We start from the raw sequence: 24,298 nt of genomic DNA, 5'->3' as shown, positions 1-24,298 counted from the left end.
ATGTTTTACATAGCTACCAGTGTCAGCGAAAGATCAAGCTGACCTGCGTAAGTACACCATGAGGTTCAGATTGATTATGTGATCGATTTAACATTGCAGCAAGGGATTACTTGAACGCTACAGTAATGCCATGAGGAAATTTGCGCCACGATCCACATGTGCACCATCTGTTTTATCTGCAATACGAGTATTCTACATCTTGTGTTCAAAAGTAGAATCTAAATTTGCATAATTATCCGGTCAAATGAAACGTATACCAAAGTTATTCAAATCTTAAATGACATTTTACTCATCATGGAAAAGAAATGATGTCATTTTGAATCCTTATATATCTATTATTCATGTTCATTTGTTTTATAATGTCGATTTTATGTCTTCTGTGGGCGGTCGGGTAGCCAATGTGGTTAAAGCTTTCGCTCGTTACGCCGAAGAACCGATTCGATTCCCGACATGGGGACAATGTGTGAAGCCCATTTTTGGTGTCCCCGTCGTGATATTGCTGGAATATTGCTAAAAGCGGCGTAAATGCGTTGATGCATGTCATCGTATCCCAATTGCCCGATTCGATGTTCATGATATAAATCATTGGATTGTCTGGTCCGGACTCGATTATTTACAGACCAAGTAGACACAATTTAACGATAACAACTTCCTTAATACTGTAGAGGCGGCGTTTCGGAATAGATCCGTATACCGTTGTTAAGCAAGGCAACGGTATAAGGATCTATTCCGAAACGCCACCTCTACAGTATTAAAGAAGTTGTTATCCATAGATTGTGTCTACTTTGCCATCCATCAACTTCTAAGTAATGCCTATCAAACAATGTATTTACAGACCGCCGTCATATAGCTGGAGTGCGGCGTTAAACAACAAACAAACATGTTAAGTATTTAAGATTGGCACGCCGTGCATATCCTTTTCATTAGCAATTACATATGTACGGATGACAATATGTATCAGGTATGGAAGCCATGTACAAATTTGGTTATCTTTCACATGTAGGATTTTTCATATCTTAATGTACTTTTAATTGTCTTTAATATTGGCTCCTAGTACAGTAAACTACATTATACAGGATGTTTGCTTAAAAATCATAACATCAACTGGGACAATTAATTCCAACCATGTCACAAATCGATAACCGTATGTCGGACTATTGAAGTTACAATAGTAGCTGTTGCACTTTAAAGGTGAAAGATGATGGCACCACACCCTGATATTTACCCATCCTGCGGGAGATGCCTATTGATGTTGTGCTAATTATACTCTCGTCAGCAGAAAGGTTTCTGGGGACAAAAGCTCCCGTCGGAAGCCCTACCTCTGCAGCCATCGTCTATTCGAAACAGCGCAAACTGCCTGTAGTTTAGGGCTTTAGTGTTCCTTGAAGCACCAACATGATTCGGCATTCTAAGTCTTCATGGGGAAAGCTCCGCGGAGAAACACTAACCTCACCTCCACGGGGTAACTGAGCAGGCATAAGAAACAAATGCGCATTGGTTCCATAGAGATTGAACATAAATCGTGTTAATAGATGTATCAATGCGGTCTAGAAGCCACACGGTTTGATATCATTACGCACGAAAATAGGAATATGACATTTGTAGTTTATCTTGCATAATCCTAAGGTTCATTATGGAATCAACCAGTTAAAAAAATCGAAGTTACGTGGCAGCCTCATTTTTCTCAATATTTGGACATCGTGAGGATGAACAATACAATGAAGGTTTTTATGTATTTATATATACGCCGATGTTTGGCCATGTACTCATTTTTATCTTCTTTCAATCACGATCGTTGCAATTATTAAAGAAAACACTATAGTTATAATTTTATATATTTTTACCTTTACATCTATGATTACCTTACTATTTGTTTGTTTGTTTGTTTTTTAACGCCGCAGTCAGCAATATTCCAGCTATATGACGGCGGTCTGTAAATAAGTCTGGACCAGACAATCCAGTGATTGATATCATGAGCATCGATCCACGCAATTGGGATAGATGCCATGCATCAACCAAGTCAGCGAGCCTGAACACACAATCCCGTTAGTCGCCTTGTACGACAAGTATAGTCACCTTTTACGGCAAGCATGGGTTCCTGAAGACCTATTCTACCCCGGAATCTTCACTGGTCGATTACCTTACTAGTTCAAGTGTAGTATCCTTCTTCAAATTTTACACCCAATGGTTACCGACTACAATCGGGATTGGGTAGTGTGACATGGTTGCGTGTTATCGTAATGTCATGGCTGTGATAGCTGCTTATGTTTTCAATCACTGATATCACTCGATACCTACAAGCCGTCGTGATGTGGCAGGAATCAATGGCAGCGGCATTATACAACATTCCCTCACATCACTCAACCTTTACTTTATGACGTAATTAATATCTATTGTCTTCCCATAAAACACCTTGTCATCTACAAGAGAGTATGTATATTAGACCCGTTGTTAACGTTTTTCATTTTTAGTCAGGCCTAAATTACCTTCCCACTTCAAGAGAAGAAAAGGTTTACGCACACCAATACCATAGCCCGATTATAACGTCATCCCGCTCTAAGAAAACTAATTTCTCGTTTCATAAAAAAGTCCTCGCTGCAGTTTACCGCATATTGGATGAAGAACAGCGACTCCCTAGCTTCCTCATCAGCTTCGTTCATCCGCCTTGTAATCTCTCCACTTCTCCTTCAAAACAGAAACTCGCGCACAACGCGTGTAGCACCAAATAATAACTGAGTTGATAAAAACCGTATGTGCACTGGGGAAAATATCAATTCTTGAGCACCAGTGTATTGTTTACGTCATCCGGATGCATTGTCAACGTCATGTCGGAATGACGTCACACTAGAAACGACAATCATGGCTGAAGATAATTGACGTCATTCAACAATTGTGGTTGTCTAAGACGGCGGTCGTGATCTGTGATTTTGGCTAAAAGGGAGCTTAAAAGGATTAAGAAATAATGTTTATCAAGGAACTTATTTAACTGTCATACTGGTTTTACGAAACTCATGTAATAATTAATGTCTCCCGTTCGGGAAATACAGGAATTCTGACACTCGCTCCGTAAAATCAGTATGACACACCTGTAACAGTCTCTATTTATAACAGTTGTATTCTTCACCAAAATAATTTTGTTTATTTTCGTCCGCTGTCTTGCTCCCTCTGTACAGAGCGGTAATTGGAGATGATATCCAGGAGCGTCAGGAACAATGCATGAATCTGGACTATGTTTACGAATAGATGATCAGATTTCCCAACAGCAATTATCTGAAAGGTTGGGTTTCAAGGTTTTGTTGGATGGAATCAGTATTACTGATGAGGTTTGTATTCGTGTCTTTCAATGAATGTGTATCCCTGCCTGAAAATATTTTAAATCACCCAAATGACAGTAGTTACCCGAACAGTGAAGTTTCTGAATCTCAGCTTCTGAAATCTCCATAAGTGCATGGGATATAGTTATTTAAAATTAAGTGTCACCACTGGCCGGTACGATCGGTTGTGATCGAACAAAATTATGTTATACCATGTTATGGTAGATGTACGTTCATTTATTAATTGAGGCTGACGATGTGTCACTTTTAAAAAGCATTACATTTGCTAATCAATGCATGAAAAGTTCAGTTGTAAAGTTAAACCACACGTGCCTCTTCATTTTATCATATGTTTAAGGAAAAAAACTATAATAACTAACTACTGACTAATAGTAACTTTAACAGCGACGTCCAGTCCCAAGGGTTGGTTATGACATATTTATGAAATACGGTAATGATAAGTGGCGTCAGTTCTCAGCTGTGTATTACCATCAATGAAGTTCAGGTTAAGTTTAACTTGCTATAATTCAGGGCAAATAGTTCCAATTGGTCGGATCATAACAACGTGATATGGCCTAATGATCCCCTGTGTTGCTTTTGTGTTTGATTTACAAGGTTGTGAACTATATATGGACTTATAATAATGTAAATTTATGTAATTAAATAAAAATAGGTTTAACACAAATTAACATTCCATCTCACACATTTCTAAAACGATCTCCTCAAATTAATTGTCTAAACAAGTCTTTATCTACAATCGTTGTTTGAATAAAAGGTCACCCTTTGTGTTCTGTCATCACATGCGGACAGTCGTTCAAAATGTCAATGGACTTCATATCCTCAGCGAAGCATTTTGAACCTTTCTGATAATGAGGTTTTCTACCATTACATACGGGCACACACACACACACACACACACACACACACACACACACACACACACATATATATATATATATATATATATATATATATATATATATATATATATATATCAGGGCTTGCTTCAAATATATTGAGCCTAACACATTTCCGCAGTATTGTAGTTAGTATAATACATAAAGGCTTTGACAGCGACCAGTTTTGATGTTTGCAAGAAATTGTAAAAAAATCGTATTTTTACGTCTGTATAATGAACTAACGACCTACTGGATTGCCTTGTATCCCTCTGGCCCCGTAATTCGCAATGCAGTTGCTTCTCCCTTAGTCGTGCCATCGTTGGTTCGAATTCGACATAAGTCCCGACTACGACCCTTAGCCTACGTTTCACCAAAGCGTTTTTCTTTCGAACTGCATTTATTGGACCTTCTCTCCCCTCTTGTTTATTGTGTAACGCTGTATTCGTTAATATGCCAGCTATTGACGACGGCAGGTAAACGATCGAGTCTCGACCAGATAATGTAGTGACTAATATTATGAGCAACGTTGTCAGGATTCGATGGCACGCCATTATAATTAACCAAGGCCATCAGGCCAGTACACGTCTACGACCTGCATCCTTTTTGGAATTTCATTCCAGATAATGATTTGTCAGAGACATTCGCGTCGGTTTCACCAAAGTCATAAACGTCTACGACTTGGACAAATATTGATGGATTTCAAGACAAATTTAATTTGGATGAAATATCACATACTGTAAGCACAGTTCACGTTCGATAATCGGCTAAATCGATTTTTGGGATCATATTATAACGCGCTAAACAAACTTTGGACTGCTTTTGGGATGAAAAAGTTGACGAATCTTACAAATATAAAAAATAATACAAATCGAGTTCGATAATTCGTCTAGTCTAGTTTCATATCATTGAGTGAGTGAGTGAGTTTGCAAAATGTGTCGCACATCAACAGTATACATCAAATATCAATATATCTTAAGGAACATATGTCACTTTATCCCCAGTAGTTCACCTCATCGTCATGTCACTAGCAGTGTGTACCATTGAGTGAGTATGGTTTTAGGCCGTTTTTACAATATTCAAGCAGTATCTCGGCGGGGGACACCAGAAATGGGCTTCACACATTGTACCCATGTCGGAAATCGAACCCGGGTCTTCAGCGTGACGAGCGAACGCTTTAACCACCAGGCTACCCGACCGCCCCAGTTTAATATCAACTATCATTATATTTTTAAGTATATATTAAATTTTAACGGGTAGTCAAAATAAGACTTTCTGTTTGCATATATAGGATCGTAATAGAATATATTGATTAAATGACACAAACTGACTTTCAACAATGAATGCCTCTTTGGATTCGTGACGGCCTGACGGTAATAAGTCACCCTAAAATCCATATTATATGAACATGCACGCATGTAATTTATTTCAGTGGATCATTTCGTCTGTCAATAATATCTGAGTCCCAAAGCGGTGGTCAACTCATGAGACATTCTGTCTCGTTACATGTTCCGCGTTTTAGATTAGAAAAGGTCATGTTGGTTCATAGATATCGCATTTGCATAATAGTCGTATTCATTCACACAACCGTTTGTGTATACGTTTACACCACGTGCCTATTTATCACACAGTTTAAATCCAACCACGTGCCTATTTGTCACACAGTTTAAATCCAGTCCATCATGGCACAACGAACAGGGCGTAACGAACAGGGCGTAACGAACAGGGCGTAACGCACAGGGCTCTTGTAGCTCCTTTACTTCAGGTTACGGTAGAAAGTTTGATTTTATTAGGTAGATGTAGCGAAGGTTATGTTGGAGTATCACGTCTGGAAATAATGATAATAATAATAATGCACATATTTATTTGTCTGATCCTCTTGTGAAGCATGTCAAGACCCATGATGAAATCAAGGCATTCCACAGTTTTCGTAAACGAGCCAAGGATGACTTCAATGTCAGTGTTGATTTTGTTGATGGTTCTGTACTGCTGGACGTTACAGAAATGAGTGTCAACCAAGTGAAGTGCCATATCAAGTCGGCCCAGTCTCAGTTTTTCAAGGAGAGGCTATCTGAACGACCACTGCATCGAGTTTACGTGCAGTGTGTTGAGAGTGTCAGTAACCCTGCAGAGTTTTCGCTTGGATGAGGTCGGCTGGTCTAGAAGTGAAACAGAAGGCTTTCTGTTTGCCCCACACTTGAAACCGCCAATATGTGATTTGCATTAGAAAGTAAACATGAAATGTAGATTATGTAATGAATTTAATGAGACAGTCCAACAAATTGTCAGTGGATGCCCAGCTTTGACACAATCACAGTATTTTAAGTGACATGATGGAGTGGCTTGTTCATTTTAATTTCTCCTTCCTGTTCATGCTTGTGTTTTTTATACAGAGGTCCATCCATGGTACGACCCAGAATATGTAGAGGGCGTCATGAAAAATGATAAACACAAAGTTCTTTGGACTAGGCCCATTTACAGCCTCAGACGTATCCAGGCCAACAAACCTGATCTTGTCCTTTTTGATAAATTCAATTAAATCATTTATAACATTGAATTTTCTGTCTCTTTTGACACTAATGTGGTTGACAAGATTCAGGAAAAACATGGAAATGTCACGCTTGCAACCCAAGTACCAAGTTGTCCGACTCCCCATTCGCTGTCTGGGCTGCGTGTAGAGGGGGCAAGGGCCCTGAGCTGTTGATTGACCTAACAGGTCCATTGAACGATTCGGACTATATCATAAGCATGTGTTTATGAAAAGGTGAGCGTATCCTGGTCACAACGGTGGCACCAATCATAAATACATGCAATGGCAAGTCAGTTGTTCACCCCAACAATAATGAATTGCATCGGACATCATTTTTGTCACTGATGCGTCACATGTGTAATTGGCCTCCACATGTGTACCATAAAACATTTTGAAAACTTTTGAGCAATAGACATATGACTCTCTTTGAAATCTTGTAGAAAGAGCATACTCGATTGTACCTCGAAGGTTATATTTGGGAAATGTAAACACCAGACGCTGAAGCTGCATTAATATTGCTCGACATAATGGGGACAGTTGTCCATTGGAAAGTTGAAGGCATCCCTCTTGTCACACAGTCTTGTGAGTGAGTGTGTAGGGTTTAACGCCGCTTTTAACAGTTTTCCATAGTCGACTGTTTTAAAAAAATGTCCGCAGAACAACAGGTATGTCATCATTGATAATCAAATTGATTCAGCATAAATGACGTTACCTGACACTAAAATCTAACGAACTGAACAAAATATCATTGGAGTGAGTGAGTGAGAGAGTTTGGTTTAACGCCGCTTTTAACATTATTCCAGTTATATCACGGCGTGTCAGCTTAATGTGGGAGGAAAGCCCGAAGTGATAACAGTTTTCCGTAGTCGACTGTTTTAAAAAAATGTCCGCAGAACAACAGGTATGTCATCATTGATAATCAAATTGATTCAGCATAAATGACGTTACCTGACACTAAAATCTAACGAACTGAACAAAATATCATTGGAGTGAGTGAGTGAGAGAGTTTGGTTTAACGCCGCTTTTAACATTATTCCAGTTATATCACGGCGTGTCAGCTTAATGTGGGAGGAAAGCCCGAAGTGATGCAGGTCTCCGACGTTTACCACTTCGGTGAAACCCACGAGCACGGGAATGGTGCTGACAAACCTAGAAATATAATCGGGGCGAACCGGGATTCGAACCCACAATCATAGGTTTCTGGCGTGCCCAAGGGACGCAACTCTGCACAGCGAATCGCGGCGCCTAAGACGACTGGGCCACCCGTGCCCCCACACAGTCTTGTGAGGAATGTTTTGTCACTCCGAATCGTTTAGCATAGATCTAAATATGAAACAGACGAAGCTGGTTTTTCCTTGTAAAGAGCATTTCGATAGTACCTGAAACGTTGTGAAATGTAGACCGGCAAATGTACTGTTTTACTTGGTTTTATCAATGACGTATGTTCATTCATGTTCGGGCGGTTTTTAATTTGATGATTCAGTTTCGATGTATGACCTATAAATTACTCATTATCATTCTATGAATCAAACATATGGAAGTAGGTAAATGAATCAAATAAGCTTTCCTCCGTTCACTATTACGTATGACCCGGAGATCGATTGATAAACCCAGGTTTAACACATCTCACATGATAAAATCCTTCTAATCGCAATAAATAAGTACTAAAAACATTCTCAGACCACCGGTTTATGACACTATTAAAAATCTCATATCCGGGCACAGACAAAATTAATGAACAGCATGTCGTCGGAATTAATGAAAGTTCTGTGCGATTTGAGCCATCTATTATGTCAAGCATTTACTAACCTCTCGGCTGCTCAACCCGGCATTACAAACCGCAAATCTATATGTACTCTTTTCGCCTTCAGCGGAGTGTTTTGTGCACGACTAAAAATGCCCTGGCTGAGAGTCATGGAGTAGGAAGGTTGGAGGGAGGGAAGGAGAGAGACGCTGACGGTATGTTAGTGGTAGGTGGGCTTGGCTGGACTCGCGTGGGTCCGCCTCGGTTCTATTGGACGTTGGATGCCTCAGCAGACAAGCCGTGGAGCGCCATGTGGTGACCAATGCTCGGCCTTTTCTACCTTCGAATTCAATAAGACGTAATCAAGAAGCAGTCGTATAGTTGTTGTGGTCTTCAGAGTACACAACAGACTCTCGTGGGAGTTGGTTAGTGTTAGATGCACATGAGCCAGTCTCATTTATCGTTTTTACGTGTTCGTGAAAGTTTACTGATGTCAGATAAACATGGATATGGATAAGATCCGTACAATAAGGATCACTACATGATTAACTGGCAGTGGAGTGTTGAAACAATTAGCCTGTAATTACACTTTGTAACTACACGGTGAATATTCAGCGCTCACAGCAGCACCACCAAGGCCACAACATCAGCCCTGTCATCGAATTTACTTGTCCACATGATTGGGGGGACATGCGTCTTTTATCTGAAATTTGCATGTGTGGCGAACGGTCTCAGGAGATACAATGTCAACACGACTGATAGGAAATCTGGCGCATGTGAATTTGTATTGACAAATAACTAGATGTAACATGTGGTACTGGGAATACGGTGGCGGCAAGAGTTATTGAAAGTATCTAAAACATTCCAGTCCTGCTGTGGTTGTGAAAGATGGTTCTTTTTGCCATTGAAATGGATTTTTCTAGCAGCAACGATAAAGTTGAAGTGATCGAACAGCTGCAGTCTTTAACAACGCATGTGCTCAATAACCAGTGAAACATTCGGACAACGTAGCTGACTTCACACCAGAGATCATTCCGACATCAGGTATATTCATATCCCAGGATGGCTACGAACGTGAGTTTTAATGACACAACAGTACCACCAGGCTCGAACTTAACAAATGGGACGCTGATGGCCATGTTTTTGTCTGATGCCAACTTAACGAACATCACAAATATGGGTAGTGGTTCCCATCATGACCCAATGTCTCCAACAAGTACAAGTTTGTGGACAGTTGTGGGATTGTCGGTCGTCTTCCTCATCATTGTCATCATTGGTGTAGTCGGAAACGGATTAGTTATATTTGTTATTCTGTTAGATAGAAAAATGAGGCAGTCCATCACCAACTTGTTCATTATGAATCTGGCTATTGCGGACTTGTTGATAATGTTGTTTGGAATACCAGAAATTATCCAGTTCATGCTGAGGACTGGCTGGATTCTAGGACCAGCTGCTTGCAAGTCTAATCGGTTTATAATGACGGTGTCCCTTTATGCCTCTGTGCTCTGCCTCGTGTCCGTTTGCATCGAAAGGTAAGTAAAACGTAGTGATTGTACCTGTCAATAACGGACTAGTGCTCAAAGCGGCACAAAACCCCACCTTTTCACCCCTGAGTTCCATATCTCTAAAATGATATAATATATTTATTTCGATATTATGTCGAACATGGCTTTTTTCTTTTCACTTTGCTGTGCTAACTATTTGAAATACTGGAAGTACGTATGAGAGAATTTATAACAAGACTGTTCATGTGCATGAAACAACATTCGCACTGCACAAGATAAATAATGAATTCAGACTATGATCTGTAATGTAGAGGACGAAACTACTTGTGACCATATGTATATTAAAATACGTGCACTTCCCTGATAAGATACGGTGATTAAGTTAAATGTTCACCTTAACATCGGCAATAGATGCACACAATGTATTATCATTGCATTAGAATGTATGACATTCTATACATGCATAATTCTGATGAAATATTAAAATATGCATTTGGTAGGAATACACTATATTAACTGACACAATGTTTATATTGTAACGAAAGGCACATCTATTTACGAAACAGACAGCTGAGAGGAAAGCATGTTCACATCTCAGTCTTACTGGTGTCGTGTTCACATAGATATATGTTCTCTGTGACCATGGTATTATGTCACTGGGTTCTGTTGACTGTTCAACATCTTTGCATGCGTATCAAAGTATCCTTTTTATAAAACCTTTTAATGGAGGACAAAATAAACATGGAAAATATGAGATTATTGTAGAGTGGTTGTATCAAGTGCAAGGGCTTTATATGAAGTAGGATGTCCTATTTCTTTCTCTGAGGCAATATAAGTTACAAGTGGTTGTGATTACAGGGCAATGTTGTCCTTTTATTAGCTGCCTCAAGCAGACGTCGACAGTGCTATTAAGTCCGTGACCTACATTGCTGATACTCATTACTGATGTCTGTCCAGTCTGAAACGCTGCTCATTAATCATACAGTCAAAGAACCTAAAATCTTTTAATCTTTCCTCTATGGTCATCTATTTTTATGTATACTTCGGAGTTATCAAGCAGGTTAATGCCTTAAACCATTCTTATTAAAATCATTATAGAAATCCAATCAATACTGGTTGATTAAAACATATTTAGGTCCGTGCAAGCCATATTCTTATACTCTTCGTTATCGGAATATAAAAAGTATCAATCATGAAAATAGTGTCTGTACGTGGCTGATGGTATATTATGTAGTGTCGAGAGATATGGACATGAAACTCATGAAACCGAACAGAGTCAATTCTTGCTAGAATAGCTTGTGTTCAACCAGGATTTGTGCAGACCTTTCTAAAAAAACACAGAGAACATTTCATGTGCATAGAAACAGCTGGACAACTTCAGGGACTTTTATGGTAGGCTCCTTCTTAGAAAATGCAGGTATGACTTGTTGGGTCCAGGTATATAGGTTTTAGTTTATTGCCTTCACGAGTTTACAACAAGACAATATATCTCTCAAACTGAACAGCCTTTGTTTACACTGGTTGACAGTATGGCCAATTTGTACTGACGACAAAGAGATGTGATCATTTTCATAACATTTCTCAAGAGAGATTGGTTTGCTCATTCCAGTGAAATGGACTAGTTTGTGTCACCGAGTACCTCTTCAAAGTTAACCTTGCATCATGATCAAGAATTTTTATAATAGATTAATTTCATCACCATAAGTCAAAGCTAACAAATACGATATTAACACACGTTTATTTTAACGATTCTCAATCCTTACTGCAGAGTCGTAACGTCAAATTGCTTCATTGCTGAAAACAATTCTACATGGCGTCACACATTGATCGTTTATCTGAAAAAGTGTCTGCCTTGAGTTATTTTTCTCAAGGGTTCAAATTTTATACCTTGGTCTGCAGTTTTTGTTTACTTGACATTGCATGACTGTGTTCGAATTGTGCCTCTGTTCACAAAAGCAGTGACAGAGATGATAATGTGACAGCTAACCTTCTTAGGCCTCACTGGCAGAATGGGTTGTATACTCACCAGGGAGCTGAAAATAATAAACGAGTACACCCTGATCCATTGACCGGGGTAATAATGTTAGCGCTTTATGCATATACCTTGTGTATGGAGTCTAGCGCAACATACATGTATGTACACATTATCATGAATATTATGTATTATGACATTAATAATTAAATAGTCGACACTAGGACTTACAGACCATTTGTATTTACTTTGTACGGATAATCCGTTACTTCACGTTGATTGGTAGTTCTTCTCTGCTATATGTTCAAGTCTTTTCGTCGATTACCCTAACACTTTGTTTTTTCGCCGTCTAGTCAAAAACAGTATTGACAGCATGATTATGCCTCAAAATAGATTTCCCCCTAACATGTTCTTTCGTCGTTATGTAAGGTTATGGATACCGCACCCTGGAAGGATGTCACGCGAGATGGCGCCTCCTTCCTCCCCAGTAGAGTACAAACATATGCATATATAATCAGGAAAAACAGTTATTGAACGCCTCTCAAGCTTTGTAAATCGTCATACGGACAAAAACATTTGTGCTTCTTACCTTCGAGGACAAGCATGTATCCCAGTTCCAAAGGAAAACGCACGAGACAAAAGTGTCCTGTTTAGTTTAACTGAAAATGTCACTGATAATTGTACTGAGCTGCCTTGAATGGGGTTTCGCGGTTAAGTGTATGTCATGGCTGATTCTATATCATTAAAGCTTGACTGCGTGGACCATTTCTCATGGTATCAGCCACTGGTTTGACAGTTTATTGTGTTATTTCCAACTCTGGCTGACTCACTGTCCACAATGTATATGTCCTCATGCCATTCATTTACTTCAGTTTAGTTTTCGTAATCTTGATAAATGATCAATCTCTGAGTGCCTTCTCGGGAGTCCTTGTTGGAGTTTTGGATTCACAACAGTTGCAATGCTAAATTTGGTTTGATCAGCTGGACCTTCATAACATATTTTTTACGGATCTCGCGCGTCATTCTTTCTCTCGTTATTTACCTGGTTCCACATACTATGAAATGGACACCCGGTATGTTTGTGATCGCTTTAACACAATTGCCAGTAACTCATTCTCAGGCTTTAGTGTACGCGTTCGAAGCTGGGTGACAGTATACAGCATACTCCTTTCTACTTTTGTACGCAGCAGTCTAACAAATTTTCAAAATCGCAAGATTTCCCCACACAAAACTTCTGAAAACAGCGTGAACCATTTGAAGCATATCATGTTCAACAAAAACATGACCTTCTTCCTTAAAATGGCCGTGAGTCATCTTTGAAATGTTTACATCGTAAACAACTCTGTTGTTTCCTAAAGTAAGATATTTTAAAAGTTTGATACTTTCTGAAAGTTTCTGGAAATCTTTTCTCTGGTGTGCTGTCTAAATGTAAATGGGTTAATGATTTGGTGCTGGGACAACGAATCTGAATTACAGTGACAGGTCCCTCTTATCAGATTTATACTTTGCAAATTACGTCATTACAGAGGGTTTATTAGGCTGGATGATAAACCCACTATAAGGAAGATAAGGCGATAGCAGCTCTGGATCTAGCTGTTTCTGGCAAGCTAATTTGCACGTAACCCTCACACAGCCAATTCTACTGCTGGGAGGCTACGGCAAGAAGATCGAAAGATCATTATTGCCCACATCTGGAGCTTGATGATGTCCATATGAAGCAACTGACGTAACTCAGTATGTCCAATTTGACCACTCACTGTCATACACACGTTTCTTGTCTAGGTGCTTTGACAACATCATGACTGAATTTAACGTGACGATTAGATCGCGAGAATGTATATATATTTATATATGAGAGTGAGAGAGAGAGGGAGAGAGAGAGCATTCGATTTGTTTATTTCATATCATTCATATGAGAATGAGTATGTTGTTCGGTATCGATGAAGTGACAGCTTGGCGCACAAAGGAACTTTTGCTATTGAATTCGAAAACAAGAAGAAATCCATTTGTCAGCATTGCCATTGTAACAAATTCGAAGGTCTTTCTTTCAAAGTAGCAAGGTGTTTTTCACGGTTGAATAGATCCTTATAAGGTTACACTAGTCCTTTATATCATGCCGCTGACAGTCCCATTTCCTGTTGTTAAAGCAATATCTAATCACTCACTAAATCACCCTCCCCCTGATGTAATGTGTCCCTACCGAGACTGGCATTGAAACATATTCAGTTTACAATCTTTGACATGTTGCAGGATTTTTTGTTAGATCTAAAACCTCACATTAGCGTAGGAAAATAGTGCCTGGAGCATGTTCCCCTCCCTGGTTCTCCATATAAACCACTTTTGAGTACTGCTATACTTCTGAGGGAGAGGCATTAGGTTCCAGCACTCTTTTAAGTGGATTCGTCTTGTGAATGATGAAACCTTTAACAATGAACTGTGCCCCAAGGTCAGAAGGCATTTCCAAGACCAGGATTTTTTTTCCCTTCTGTCAAGTGTTATATTGATAGACTCTCTCTCAGAATGATAAACGATGCAACTGGTTTCGCGAGTCTTGAACCGGCGTATAGGCAAGTATAAGGAACCAGATATATAGATGTGGTGTGTGGTCGATTCATATCAACCGCCAATGGCGACTGCGTTAAAGGAGTTCAAATATTTATTCCTAAAGGAAGCTCTTCTCCAAAAGGAATTTCCAAACTGGTTGAAAATGGTATAAACGGTATTTCTATGTTGTAATCTTGTGCTAAATTATACTGGTATATTTACCTGTGTCTGTTTGGTCAAAAGTGCAAGCTCTGTGTTAACTTGGCATGAAATCGTTGGGGTTTGTCACGGCTTTTCACGGTACTGTACCAGAACGTTATGCTCCGGACTGTGCTTCACACACTGTCTTAATGAGGACTACTAGATCATCCAACCGACAGAAACCTTGACGTGAATGTCCACAGCAGGATGGCAAAATTTAATTATTGGAAATTTTTTCATATTTTTCCCAGAAAAAACTACCGACACAGAAAATAACAAGATACATAGTCATAATAAGCATGGTAAATAAATATTATATATCTATTCAGTAGCAATCACGTCACGTGGGATGAATCACATGCATGATTTCATTGATATCAATCCCCCACCTCAGGCCAGCTTCCACCCTAAGCTGCATCCCACCCTTGATTAGATGATGTGGCACTCTCATTAGACATTTGTACGAAAAAACATGGACAAAACCTTTTCATACCAAACGCTAAATTACGTTATTTCAAAAAATATAAGTCATCTTTCAAAATTTGGCTATTCACAGCCATCATACAAACTCACTCTTTCGTAAGTATGAAAGAGAGCAAATCCATAAAATATATACAACAAAGAAGCAATCATTTTATATATCAAGCGTAGACAATAGGATTTCCAATGATTTTCCAAGACAAATTCAGGTGCTTGACGTACAACATGCATCTAGTTATAAATCAATCATTCCTGGGTGATCTCTCCGAATAATAAATATAAAAAAAAGTTTTTTGTTGTGAACTGCTCCATACGAGGAACGCACGAGGAGCATCCCACGCGGGGTCTAACCAAATGTTTATTATTTCGCAATTACATTACGACAAAAACTTTAACAGACTAAGCTCCCAGAGAAAGATGCTAATGGCGGTAACTGGCACATGTCAAATTGAAGCAATTTGTATCTCATGGGCAGAAACAAACGTCTAAACAGAGTCGGTCTGCCGAATTAGATGAAGCATCATGCAAGTGTTTATTTGGGACCGTTGCAGGGGGGTCCCTATGGACTTCAAGCTAACACTGGCTGCCAGGAGATGAAAAGTGCAATAGTGTTTGGTGATTTGGAAGATTACTTTTGACTTTTGCGTGACTTGAAATCGCAAAAGCCATAGTCCCTGGCGTTCATGGGGATACACAGCAGGAACTATCATGTTCGCCTCTCTGGGAATGACAAATACTGAAAGTTTTATTTGAATTATTGTTGCTTCATATGAGAATACTAATGATGTACGGTACATGCATCTCTAAACATCACATTGTGTTGTACGTTACAGACATGTATATGATATGAATGAGTAAGGTTTGTTGTACAAAGCTTTTAGCAATTGTGCAGCAATATCACGGCTGGGGACGAGACAAATGGGCTCCACACATTGTACCCAAGTGGGAAATCGAAACCGGGATTCGGCGAGGCGAGTGGTTGTTGGTCCACTATTCCTGATAGTATTTGTGATTTAATGATGGACAATGCTGTTAACGTTGTGGGTTGTAAAAACCTTACACGACCAGTAGAAAGCTGAGGAATGTAATTCAGTCAGATGTATCACATCGCAATGGATACCCACATTTCTTGACAAAATGCATTGTGGATAAGCACGACCTGTAAAGTAACTTTAAAGCGACGTAAAATAATACTTTCACAGTCATTCCTATCGATAGTGCAGGGCGTGGTTTTTAACTATGACAACCCCATCCCCTCCTCCTCCCTTAATATATTGGTCGTCCCCAAAGTTACCATCGATCATATATAATCGGTCAATTACATTGCATCGATAGTTCCATCAGTCGTTATTTTCAGAGGCGACGTCTTATACAGTTAGTCCGGATGTAACGGAATCGAAGGAACCCTCACTACATTTTATAATTTCACCTGCAAGAGAAAGCCTCACTGTCCTTACGGAAATATAGCTTTGTTATGTCAGTTCCCTTGTCGTCCAGTCCTTGTTCGAACGTCCAACTCAGTTTCACCATGGATTAAGTTAATGGGCAATTGAACCTATCCACTCGAGCAGAGCCTGTCTAATGCTAATTGAAGGCGCAAAAACACAATCCAAAAAACTAACTCAAGTATAATGCCTTCAGGCTGTAACATCCCTAAGCCTTCTTCATAGAAGGGGGATTCAATTCTATAAGTGCAGTGTAGTTTAATTACATTAAGATATGCAGATTCGCGAAGGAAAAAAATAATTGCATCCTTGTAGTTCTTTGATGTTTAAAGGATAGATGGTCGATGGCGCGCCAGAAGTCCATCAGGTGCAGAGGCTATGTATTAAACAAGTACAGTGTTGAAGCAATCTCCCACGTGGTATACAAGATAATATGATTAACAACATTTGATTTAATTCTTTAATGCCTAGATGGATTACTGTTTTGGTGAAATTAAGTCAGATGATCAGAGATGAATTTTCAGATGCAACTAGATCTACTAGACGCATGCACATCAAATGTTTCACACAGAAGCTGTATACACTTCACTGGTTTAGTTTTGGTACGTGTTTTAGTCAAAAACATAATTATTTCAAAATGCAAAGCAATGGGTTAAGAAGAGTACGGATATGGTTAACGGATAGCATCAGAAGATGATAAACGTTACCGGTAAAGCTAAATTCATTACGCGTAATTATTTTGACCAAAAGGTAATCCATATAGGTTTATATACGCACTTGTTTCGCGTAAGCTGCCTTTAACGTGTGAACCTAGTTGTTTTACGTGTACATCTATTTATTTTGGCGTAAAGGTAGTTGGTTTACGTGTATTTCTAAATTCCTTACGCCTAAATACTTTGAGCAATGAATTTTCTGTGTATGATTATGCGTAACACTCTATTTGATCGTTATACGTAAAGATTTTGACCATTGGGAATTCCACATGGTTTTTACGCGTAACAAATTGATAGTAAAGGTAGTATCTTACGGGTAGTATCTTACCCGTAAAGCTAAATCCATTGATTTGAAATAAGACGTTAGCTTTACGCGTAACAAGTGCATGTGTTTGTGTTTCGCGAACACTTTATATCATCACTACTTGGTAGTTATTCATAAACACATGTTCATTTCTAATTGAAATCGTACAATCGTATCTGTTTTTGGCAGATATTTCTTATGAATATGGAAAGGGGTTTGTCGAAATGCTTGCCGTTAAAGACGACTATGCTTGTCGTCAGAGGCGACTAACAGGAACGGGTGGTCAGGCTCGCTGACTGGGGGATGAATGTCATCGTATCCCAATTGCGTGGATCGATGCTCATGAAGTCAATCACTGGATTGTCTGGTCCAGACTCGATTATTTACAGACCGCCGTCATATAGCTGGAATATTGCTAAGTGAGGCCGATAACAACAAACAAACACAAACTTATAAAGCGATGTATATTTAACCGTCCAGTTTAAAATAAATGCAGTTTAGTCATGTTCAGGTGGTATGTAAATCTATGACAACGTATCCAAATGTAATCTGAAGAATAACAACAGTGATAAAATACAGTGGAAAAAAGTTAAGCGCCCCTGCAAATTTTACCGCGAATGTAATTTTTAAAATCATTTTGGTAATGACTCGAATAGTTATGCATAACTTGTTCGCGGTTATGACGTATAAAACACGTCCAACAAGCATCTCGCGACTTGTTAAAATCACTCGAAGCTACATCCAAGAGGAATTCGAAATTATTCTGATATGTAGTCTTAATTCTTGTTCCACATTACTCGGGACCGTAGAAGACCATATGATGACGGCGAATAATAGGCATGAGTATTGCAGGAATGCCCCACAAAACTGTTGGTCGTCACCTCGGTTACCACCATTATAAGCATATTGACACAGTAACGTCGCCAAGTAATTAGGTGGAGGACTGTGCAAGGTCTGGACGGCATCGTGAGACCATGACCTGCTCCGATTGGTAAGGCGACAACCTTTTGCAAACTGTCTGAAGGGGATCTGGCAGCCCCCCCCCCCCCCCCCCCCCCCCCCCCCGCCAACGACATCTGTCATCACGGATTTTTAATCAGAAGGTTTGATGTCAAGAATGATGATCAGGACTGTCATCATAAGGACCATCTGGTATGTCATTAAGCGAGCCGTGGCTTGAACTTCAAAACGGGGTCGGTTCTTGTTTTGTATCACAGACGGACGTATTCGGATATGGCGGTAAAGCAACACGGCATAAACGCCTTGGAACATTCGACGCACAGTGCATTGTTGGAGGACCAGGGTTGTCTGTCCCATGAATCCAGGCTAAACATGGTCCAAGTGCAGGGGAATCTTACGGGTGGAAGATCCAGGGATCAGATCAACGAAACACATGTTTATAACATTTTATTTTGAATACAAGTTTCTACGATGTCGTGATTGTTGTTATTTCTGTTATGCTTTGAGGAAATCGCAAATGTTCTGGTTCCTATGCCATAGATTGTCGATATTCTCCAGGATTACCCATCTGCTCTTCAAGAAGTTCTTACGTTTTAATGTTGATCATTACCCAACTATTTATCAATTGTTGGTCCTGTGAAGGTTACGGGTGAAAATAGTACCTAACTTTATGACAGGGCAAACGAAATGAAGGGTCAGATGTTGGCAGGCACTGAGACTAATTTTTTGTCAGTGTAGACCAATGGAATGGATCGTTGTTTTGAGTCACTGACGCCATGGTTTATTTTTCCAGACTCAGCTGTTTATGGGATTCCATAATACAGCTGGAATTCTGCTCATTGTGGCGTTAGAAACACATTTGCCCACTGGCTTCAATTTACGATATTGTGATTTAATTAAAGGACTTTATTTAATATATTGAACAACTCCATTTTGCTGGCAATAAACGTACTGCATCAAAACTGCGAAATGATCATATATTATTGTAGTCCCATGAGAGTTTTCTATTTGTTTTTTACTTTGGCAATGAGTGCGTACTTACTCTCAACTGACCCGTTCTTAGATGTGATATTTCAACACTCTTTCACTTGATGATAATCGATATCGGGGTGTACGAAACATTACGACATAAGTGACAGTGATTCTGTTAAATATGCTACATTGAGAATTCGAAATTACATCTATCTTTGACATCCATCTTTGAAATTATAAGCGCGAAAAGGATCAATTATGACGTGATAAGCAAGGGATGTCACAACAAACATTATGACGTCACGATATCCGTTCAGGCCGGCTGCAAGACAGCTACTAAACATACATAAAAAATTAAGTGATGAGTATATTTTAGTTAGACGAATTATCTAATTATGTTTTTCAAGTTTCAGTTCTAAGAACTACATATGGATTTTGATCGTAGGCTCCTTAAGTGTTTTACGCAAAATTGATTACCTCCTAGCAATGAATACACCACCCTCTTCCATTATATCATTACATTGATTCTCCACAAGACCACTCAAGGACATGTTGTTCTGCATACCATGTATAGGCCTACTGGGGCGTCGAGCATGGACACTACATGCCCATAGTGGCTCAGATATAGAACTCTCAACGAAAATGCAATTATTGCTTCCTTGTCCTCGACGAACGTTGACGTGAACCTGACGTCATGTTTGACCAAGCAGGATTTTGACAGGCGGATGGAAAATAAGTTCCGCGTTCTCAAAAGTAGTTGAAATCAAATCATCCCCCGAACACATGTCTACAAGTCCCGTCGTTACAACAGATTAGTGTGTGCTTGATTTGATTATAAGGTCACTCGTTCACAACAGGTTTGGTTCAATTGCAACGCTGAAATATTCCGTTTGCTGAGACTAGGGGATATTTGTTTTGACGATTTGTAATCTGTCTCTACAAGCCATGTGTCTGGCAGCGTTCAAGTCATTTCCTTTTTTAATTAATTTTATCATCAGAAAACAACTGACGTCAGTTTCGTACTAGCTATATGTCAGACATGAAATCTCAAGGAAACATGTTCCGTTGCACAGTCGATTGCTGCTATTCAGCGCGGGCCGTGCTGGGGGTATCGACGCAAATTCAGTAGAACATCCATGCTTGTACCGATAGGGTCTACATATCTCAATTGTTCAGGCACTTGTACAATATATGTACAATGTATTCAAATTCACGGAAATCATACTGTTTGTAATTAAGCTTTTCAATGAAAGTTTCACCATCAAAGGCGTGACCAAGTCAGAGTTGTTGGTGCTACCCGTAGAGCAGGACATTCTCACTCTTTTCTCGAAAGCCTGATGTTATCAACGATTGTCGGTAATACATTTATCTATATAATTTTATATATATTGCATTTTACGCCCCATGAAATCTGTTTCGGCAGATATTCGAAACTGATTATTTTCTGGTGTAGGCGTTTTAAAATAAATAAACGAGCACGGTTAAAAATAGTTAGTTTGTAATTACACGATTTACGAATCAGAATAACTACATCGGCAAAACTAATTTTAAAGATATTGATGTTAAAATATTATCATCTTTTTTTATCTCTGAAGTATTAAACAAATAGCTGTTTCTTTGGTATTTCGGTGATTCTCTGTTAATGTCACACATTCAACCCAGAAGAAAAATGAACAGTTAAAGGCGCCCACCTTGATTAAACTAATTTGTTTCCAGATTATAAATAAACACGACAAACCCTTTCCATAATCCCACAAACAACTGAGTCACTTGTTGAATCCTAATACGCATCCCCAGGTAGTCTACGCTGTTTAAAGAACCCTCCTTCCGCATAAGCTCATTCTGGACGTCAAACTGTAATGTTCACTCTTGTAGAGCATATTCCATTTTAACCACGCGCTACGAGTAATTCACCACGGGGCATAAACACTCCGATATGAGCTTCATTCTAATATGAAACCGCCTCGAACAGATAATTTACGGTCTCATCTAATCTTTATGTAATGATATTTAAGGATGATTTTCCACATTCAATGACATAAAATGGACAGTAAAATCACAACAGTGTATTTTTCGATTATTATCACAGAAGGATGATTTCTTATTGCTGTCAAGGGCTATCCTTAAACATCAAGACTGCATATCATCCGAAGGTCTGGCCTTGGAGAGAAGGTTTCTCCTTTCGCGAAGATGGAACCGATAGTTTGGTTATTAATCCGTCTATGGCCCAAGGAAAGACCCCTTCAGAACAGGTGGTGTATGGAAAGAGATATTGCCAAATAGAAAGCTATTACATCTTTATGTTTTGGAATCTCTGCTGGCAATAACTGATTTATGTCGAATCAAAGTTGCTGAAGCTTACCATTCAACCATGAAATTATGCACCGTCAGTAATGCATTAGATGAAATACGTTTTTTTCCGTGTGTCTGTTATCAAATCTGACTTAAGGTATTTACGCATAACAAAGTGCCCGACCATCTTAGATATCAATCCAGATGCTATCAAAAAATATTCATCAACTAATATAACATGCGGGTGACAGATGACGGAGCTTGATTGATGGGTTACACACTCAGTGCGACCATGTGGTTTTTTCAAACAGCTTACAGTTCAGGCCATTGAGTGTAAAGATTAGGTTATCGGTTTTCTGCAGTCAACGCTACGTTCATCAATGCTTTCGTCCCAGTTTAACCCCACACTTTTATATTGAGCAACATCTAATTTATCAAACTGAAAAACAAATTATATATATAATTCGATCAGTATGAAATGTTTCTTTTCGTCAGTGACTTTATAAATACTTTCGTGTTGCCCTTCTTGTTCCCCCAAATGGATTTAGAAATATTTATTACCATTCGTTTTATTGGTTTCATGTTGGGATAATCTTGATGAGTAAAATGTCCTTATACCTGTAGAAATGGTATCGCATGGTAACTGAGAAAGCGGACAATAATGGACCACTTATGAAGACTGTGCACGTGTTTCGTCGAACCCCACTAATTTCGAGGAACGCTGTATCCGATAGATTCTATACCATTCACCCACGAACACACAGACCGTAGAAACCGGATTGATGATTGAATTTGTTGAATGATTACATAATCATCCCGCTCCAGTGTTCATCAGGACAAGATTTACGTGTGTATGAGATTTAATCCCTTGATGTCTTGCTATGAACTAAAGTCAAGATATACCATGTACGTTCCACTGTAGATATATTTAGCGGTAGGGTGCACTAAAAGCTGTAAATTTTATCATAGTGTATTTTGTATGACTGTCATTGTCTAGAACTGGTTCTACAAATACACAGTTATGAGTAGCTCACAAAAGTAGTGTTCATCTGCTCACAAAAGTAGTGTCCATCTGCTCATAAAAGCAGGGGTCATGTGCTCACAAAAGCAGTGGTCATCTGCTCACAAAAGTAGTGTTCATCTGCTCACAAAAGTAGTGTCCATCTGCTCATAAAAGCAGTGGTCGTGTGCTCACAAAAACAGTGGTCATCTGCTCACAAAAGCAGTGGTCATCTGCTCACAAAAACAGTGGGCATCTACTCACAGAAGTATGGTCCATCTGCCCACGAAATTAGTGTCTATCTGCTCACAAATGCAGTGGTCATGTGCTCACAAAAGCAGTGTCCATCTGCTCACAAAAGCAGTGGTCATGTGCTTACAAAATTAGTGGCAATGTGCTCACAAAAGTAGTGGCAATGTGCTCACAAAAGTAGTGGCCATGTGCTTACAAAAGTAGTGTCCATCTGCCCACAAATGTAGTGTCCATCTGCTCACAAAAGTAGTGGTCATCGGCTCACAAAAGCAGTGGTCATGTGCCCACAAAAGCAGTGGTCATCTCCTAATTGTGTTATGAGATAGTCACGTGCACAAAACAAGTTACAATGTGGATTCCTGACTGTACTGGCCGAGGTGCTATTGGTCTTTAACTAGCCGAGTGAATTCCCATCTTGTGCTCGAACGTCAATAATAAAACGCGAAGGCCTACTCATCTACCTTTGTATATAGATTCAGTGAGAGAATCGTGAGTACGACTGAGCAAAATCTATTAACATGAATATGAGGAAGAAAGATGTTTATATTTACCATTTTCACCTCTTTACCATGTACAGTAAAACTAGAGCCAATGTGTTATCTGTATAGGGTACGATAATGTCTAGACATGAAGCGATTCATATTTCCAGTATGAATTTGAAATTACATGTCATAACATCGAGACATATATTATTGTACGATACACTGTCTAGACTGGAATCCATGTTTCCAATATGAATTTTTAATTGCATGGAAAAAATTCAAGACGTATCACTCCTCATCCCTGGCATCTTCCAAATGCAATAAAATGATGGAAACACTGTTTCAAATGCAATAAAATTATGGAAACACTGTTTCAAATGCAATAAAATTATGGAAATACTGTTTCAAATGCAATAAAATTATGGAAACACTGTTTCAAATCACAATTGTTTTGTTGCGTGTTTGTTTTCCTATTTAAGCTTACTTGAGTTATTTTTTACTTTTTCTTAAAGTGGAGACTGCTCCAATCTACAAAAATGTCATATAACCATTACCATAACTATCTTTCTATTACCGCCTAAGACAAGTCGAATCAGAATATCAATTTGCCATAGAAATAAAAAAAAAGAAAACCTTGACTTACTGATCATATTCATGTTTCGCCATAATGATACAACGTATTAATTACAAAG

The 24,298-nt window shown here is 39.1% G+C and overlaps 1 protein-coding gene across 2 annotated transcripts in view; it reads left to right on the top strand.

The window, feature by feature from the left end:
- The window catches only part of LOC124136912 (neuropeptide receptor 15-like), an 84,750-nt gene that overhangs the window by 46,143 nt on the left and 14,309 nt on the right, over window positions 1-24,298 (top strand). The window contains exon 1 of one of the 2 annotated variants that reach the window (XM_046502969.2): window positions 8,633-10,016. The exons of the other annotated variant lie outside the window; for it this stretch is intronic. Coding sequence (XP_046358925.1) covers window positions 9,547-10,016 — 470 coding nt within the window. The 5' untranslated portion in view covers window positions 8,633-9,546. Of the gene's footprint in view, window positions 1-8,632; window positions 10,017-24,298 lie in introns of those variants that run through there. 2 annotated transcript variants of the gene reach the window in all.

Source organism: Haliotis rufescens, unplaced genomic scaffold (genome assembly GCF_023055435.1).
Source record: "Haliotis rufescens isolate VD_foot unplaced genomic scaffold, xgHalRufe1.0.p SCAF_1, whole genome shotgun sequence".
In the NCBI taxonomy this organism is placed as follows: Eukaryota; Metazoa; Mollusca; class Gastropoda; order Lepetellida; family Haliotidae; genus Haliotis; species Haliotis rufescens.
This window is presented reverse-complemented; position numbering and strand designations above follow the sequence as displayed.